This window comes from Bufo bufo, chromosome 2, assembly GCF_905171765.1.
Source record: "Bufo bufo chromosome 2, aBufBuf1.1, whole genome shotgun sequence".
NCBI classification, from domain to species: Eukaryota; Metazoa; Chordata; class Amphibia; order Anura; family Bufonidae; genus Bufo; species Bufo bufo.
In genome coordinates, this window is record NC_053390.1 from 840,773,899 (window position 1) to 840,778,674 (window position 4,776).

Consider the following 4,776-nt stretch of genomic DNA (forward strand, 5'->3'; position numbering starts at 1 on the left):
GCTTCTATGCTATGGCTATGGTCTGAGGCTGAGGTTGGGTGGACTGTGGTATGGCTGCGCTCTGAGGCCCATGTCAGGAGGACTGTGGTATGGATGTACTGAGGCCCCTGTCAGGAGGACTGTGGTATGGATGTACTGAGGCCCAGGTCAGGAGGACTGTGGTATGGATGTACTGAGGCCCAGGTCAGGAGGACTGTGGTATGGATGTACTGAGGCCCAGGTCAGGAGGACTGTGGTATGGATGTACTGAGGCCCAGGTCAGGAGGACTGTGGTATGGATGTACTGAGACCCAGGTCAAGAGGACTGTGGTATGGATGTACTGAGGCCCATATAAGGAGGACTGTGGTATGGATGTACTGAGACCCAGGTCAGGAGGACTGTGGTATGGATGTACTGAGACCCCTGTCAGGAGGACTGTGGTATGGATATACTGAGGCCCCTGTCGGGAGGACTGTGGTATGGATGTACTGAGGCCCATATCAGGAGGACTGTGGTATGGCTGCGCTCTGAGGCTCCTGTCAGGAGGACTGTGGTATGGATGTACTGAGGCCCCTGTCAGGAGGACTGTGGTATGGATATACTGAGGCCCCTGTCGGGAGGACTGTGGTATGGATATACTGAGGCCCCTGTCAGGAGGACTGTGGTATGGATATACTGAGGCCCCTGTCAGGAGGACTGTGGTATGGATGTACTGAGGCCCATATCAGGAGGACTGTGGTATGGCTGCGCTCTGAGGCTCCTGTCAGGAGGACTGTGGTATGGATGTACTGAGGCCCATGTCAGGAGGACTGTGGTATGGATGTACTGAGCCCCAGGTTGGGGGGACTGTGGTATGGATGTACTGAGGCCCATGTCAGGAGGACTGTGGTATGGATGTACTGAGGCCCATGTCAGGAGGACTGTGGTATGGATGTACTGAGCCCCAGGTTGGGGGGACTGTGGTATGGATGTACTGAGGCCCATGTCAGGAGGACTGTGGTATGGATGTACTGAGGCCCAGGTTGGGGGGACTGTGGTATGGCCTTGGACTGAGGCCCAGGTCAGGAGGGCTGTGGTATGTCTTCATTCTGAGGCCCAGATCAGGAGGACTGTGGTATTGGTGGATTTTTAGGACCGGGTCAGGAGGACTGTGGTATGGATGTACTGAGGTCCAGGTTGGGGGGGACTGTGGTATGGCCTTGGACTGAGTCCCAGGTCGGGAGGGCTGTGGTATGTCTTCATTCTCACACCCAGATCAGGAGGACTGTGGTACTGTTGAAGTCTGAGTCCCTAATCTGGAGGACTGTGGTATCGGTAGATTTTCAGGACCGGGTCAGGAGGACTGTGGTATGGCCTTGGTCTGAGGCCCAGGTTGGAAGGAAAGTGGTATAGCGTCGTTCTGATACCCCAGTCAAGAGGACTGTGGTATGGCTGCACTATGAGGCCCAGGTTGGGAGTACAGTGGTATGGCTTCACTCTGGGGCCCAGGTTAAAATGACTGTGGTATGACCTTTGTTACGGTATAACCCGGTATAGTGAGGGTTAATACCGCTCGGGCGATTCACCTGGCGAAGAGAGCAGCAACCCACGAACACTCAAATCCACCGAATCGGAACTATGCGAGATCCACCTTTCCGGGAACAGGCAAAAGAATATTCCAAAGTAGATATCCCCCCCCCCCCCCCCCCAAGTACGAGACGCGGCTCCGTATTGATGGTTAAACAGGAATCAACAGGTTTATTGAGGGCTACCTGCCCGGTATTTTTGCAGGTCTCCCACCTGGTGGACACTCCCCTAGGGGACCAGAAGAAAGACTGGGACACAGGAGATACAATAGCCAATCACAGTGGCACAGCCATAAACAAACAGACGAATGGAGGGAGAATACAAGCAATCCATAGACAGACGGTTCTGTCACAGCCTTGGTCTGAGGACTAATGTTGGGAGCACTGTCGTATGGCCTAGATCGAGAGCACTGTGGTATGGCTGCACTCTGGGGCCCAGGTAAAAGGACTGTGGTATGGCCTTGGTCTGAGGCCCAATGTTGGGAGCACCGTCGTATGGCCTAGATCGAGAGCACTGTGGTATGGCTGCACTCTGGGGCCCAGGTAAAAGGACTGTGGTATGGCCTTGGTCTGAGGCCCAATGTTGGGAGCACCGTCGTATGGCCTAGATCGAGAGCACTGTGGTATGGCTGCACTCTGGGGCCCAGGTAAAAGGACTGTGGTATGGCCTTGGTCTGAGGCCTAATGTTGGGAGCACCGTCGTATGGCCTAGATGATCGAGAGCACTGTGGTATGGCCTTGGTCTGAGGCCCAATGTTGGGAGCACCGTCGTATGGCCTAGATCGAGAGCACTGTGGTATGGCTGCACTCTGGGGCCCAGGTAAAAGGACTGTGGTATGGCCTTGGTCTGAGGCCTAATGTTGGGAGCACCGTCGTATGGCCTAGATGATCGAGAGCACTGTGGTATGGCCTTGGTCTGAGGCCCAATGTTGGGAGCACCGTCGTATGGCCTAGATGATCGAGAGCACTGTGGTATGGCCTTGGTCTGAGGCCCAATGTTGGGAGCATCGTCGTTTGGCCTAGATCGAGAGCACTGTGGTATGGCTGCATTCTGGGGCCCAGGTAAAAGGACTGTGGTATGGCCTTGGTCTGAGGCCCAATGTTGGGAGCACTGTCGTATGGCCTAGATCGAGAGCACTGTGGTATGGCTGCACGCTGAGGCCCAGGACGAGAGGTGGGAATGTGGAAGGAACAGATTAGGAAGGAAGGAACAGATTATTGGACAATCTTGTGTATCTTCATGTGTAGCAGGACGTGTTGTAGTCTGTGGATGAGGCGCTGATAGATTGGTTTTGTTTTTACGCCATACACTATAGGATTTATTGCTGGCGGTAAGAGGAAGTGCAGATACGCCAAGGGGACCTGTATGAAATTGGTCTTGTGGTCCCCAAATCTGTGAATCATGGAGAGGCCAATCATGGGGCTGTAGAAGAGAAGCACCACAATGATATGGCACGTACACCTGTGGAAGGCTTTACAACGCTCCGAAGCGGAGCTCAGGCGACACACGGCTCGCAGTATGAGGATGTAGGACAGGGTGATGAGGAGAGCATCCAGGCCCATCGTGGATAAGACTGCAAATATGCTGTATATGTTATAAGCTGATAGCTGCGAGCAGAGGAGCCTCATGACATCTGGGTGCAGGCAGAAGGCATGGGACAGTGTGCCGCCCATACACAGACTGGAGCTTTGCAGCATCAAGACGATGGGCAAAATTACAGTCACACCCCGTAAAACCACGAGGAGCCCCAACTTGCTGATAAGTGATCTGCTGAGAAGAGATGAGTATCGCAGAGGATTGCAGATGGCCACAAATCTGTCGTAGGCCATGGTTAGAAGGACAGAAGATTCCATGACTGACAAGGAATGAATGAGGAACATCTGGAGCAGGCACAAAGGCACTGGAAGCCTGAGGGACTGGAGAAAAAACACCCCTAATACTGTGGGGATTGTCACCAGGGACAGACCCAGGTCAGTGAGTGCCAGCATGGAAACCAGGTCATACATGGGCGTCTGCAGAGACTCATCCGTCTTAGTGATGAAGAACAAGATGCCATTTCCAATCAAAGAAATTATGTAGACGAAGCAGAACGGGATGAATATCCAGGAGTAAATGTGTTCCAGGCCAGGGATTCCTACCAAGACCAGGGTCAGGACATTTCTGCTGTCTGTAGTGTTCACCGAGGAGATCATTCTGCTCCTAGACACAGAAAAAGAAGACTGGCCATACATCTCCATGTCACTAGTGGATCTACCTATTGTATAAGAAGGTTTATACATCTCCATGTCACTAGTGGATCTACCTATTGTATAAGAAGGTTTATACATCTCCATGTCACTAGTGGATCTACCTATTGTATAAGAAGGTTCATACATCTCCATGTCACTAGTGGATCTACCTATTGTATAAGAAGGTTTATACATCTCCATGTCACTAGTGGATCTACCTATTGTATAAGAAGGTTTATACATCTCCATGTCACTAGTGGATCTACCTATTGTATAAGAAGGTTCATACATCTCCATGTCACTAGTGGATCTACCTATTGTATAAGAAGGTTCATACATCTCCATGTCACTAGTGGATCTACCCACCCAATGTATAAGAAGGTTCATACATCTCCATGTCACTAGTGGATCTACCTATTGTATAAGAAGGTTCATACATCTCCATGTCACTAGTGGATCTACCCACCCAATGTATAAGAAGGTTCATACATCTCCATGTCACTAGTGGATCTACCTATTGTATAAGAAGGTTCATACATCTCCATGTCACTAGTGGATCTACCCACCCAATGTATAAGAAGGTTCATACATCTCCATGTCACTAGTTGATCTACCCACCCAATGTATAAGAAGGTTCATACATCTCCATGTCACTAGTGGATCTACCCACCCAATGTATAAGAAGGTTCATACATCTCCATGTCACTAGTGGATCTACCTATTGTATATGAAGGTTCATACATCTCCATGTCACTAGTGGATCTACCCACCCAATGTATAAGAAGGTTCATACATCTCCATGTCACTAGTATCCAACAACTGCCAGGAACCTAAATTAACAGGCAACCTGTGGCCAGCAGGCTGCCTGTATTTATAGTGGGGAGTGAGGGTCATGTGACGTGGCCAGCATCACATGACCAACAGACCGACCAGTCGAGCACCGAGTGATCAGCTCGGCGCTCAAGGCAGACCTAGGAGCAGGGAGCCTCCCAGCTAGCAGAG

At 51.1% G+C, this 4,776-nt stretch overlaps 1 protein-coding gene across 1 annotated transcript; it reads right to left on the reverse strand.

Annotated features, from left to right (window-relative positions):
- Window positions 1-2,760: 2,760 nt before the first annotated feature.
- LOC120991116 (olfactory receptor 51G2-like) lies at window positions 2,761-3,738 on the reverse strand. The gene has a single exon (XM_040420005.1). The coding sequence runs from the start codon at window positions 3,736-3,738 to the stop codon at window positions 2,761-2,763; it is 978 nt and encodes a 325-aa protein (XP_040275939.1).
- Between the last annotated feature and the right edge of the window lie 1,038 nt (window positions 3,739-4,776).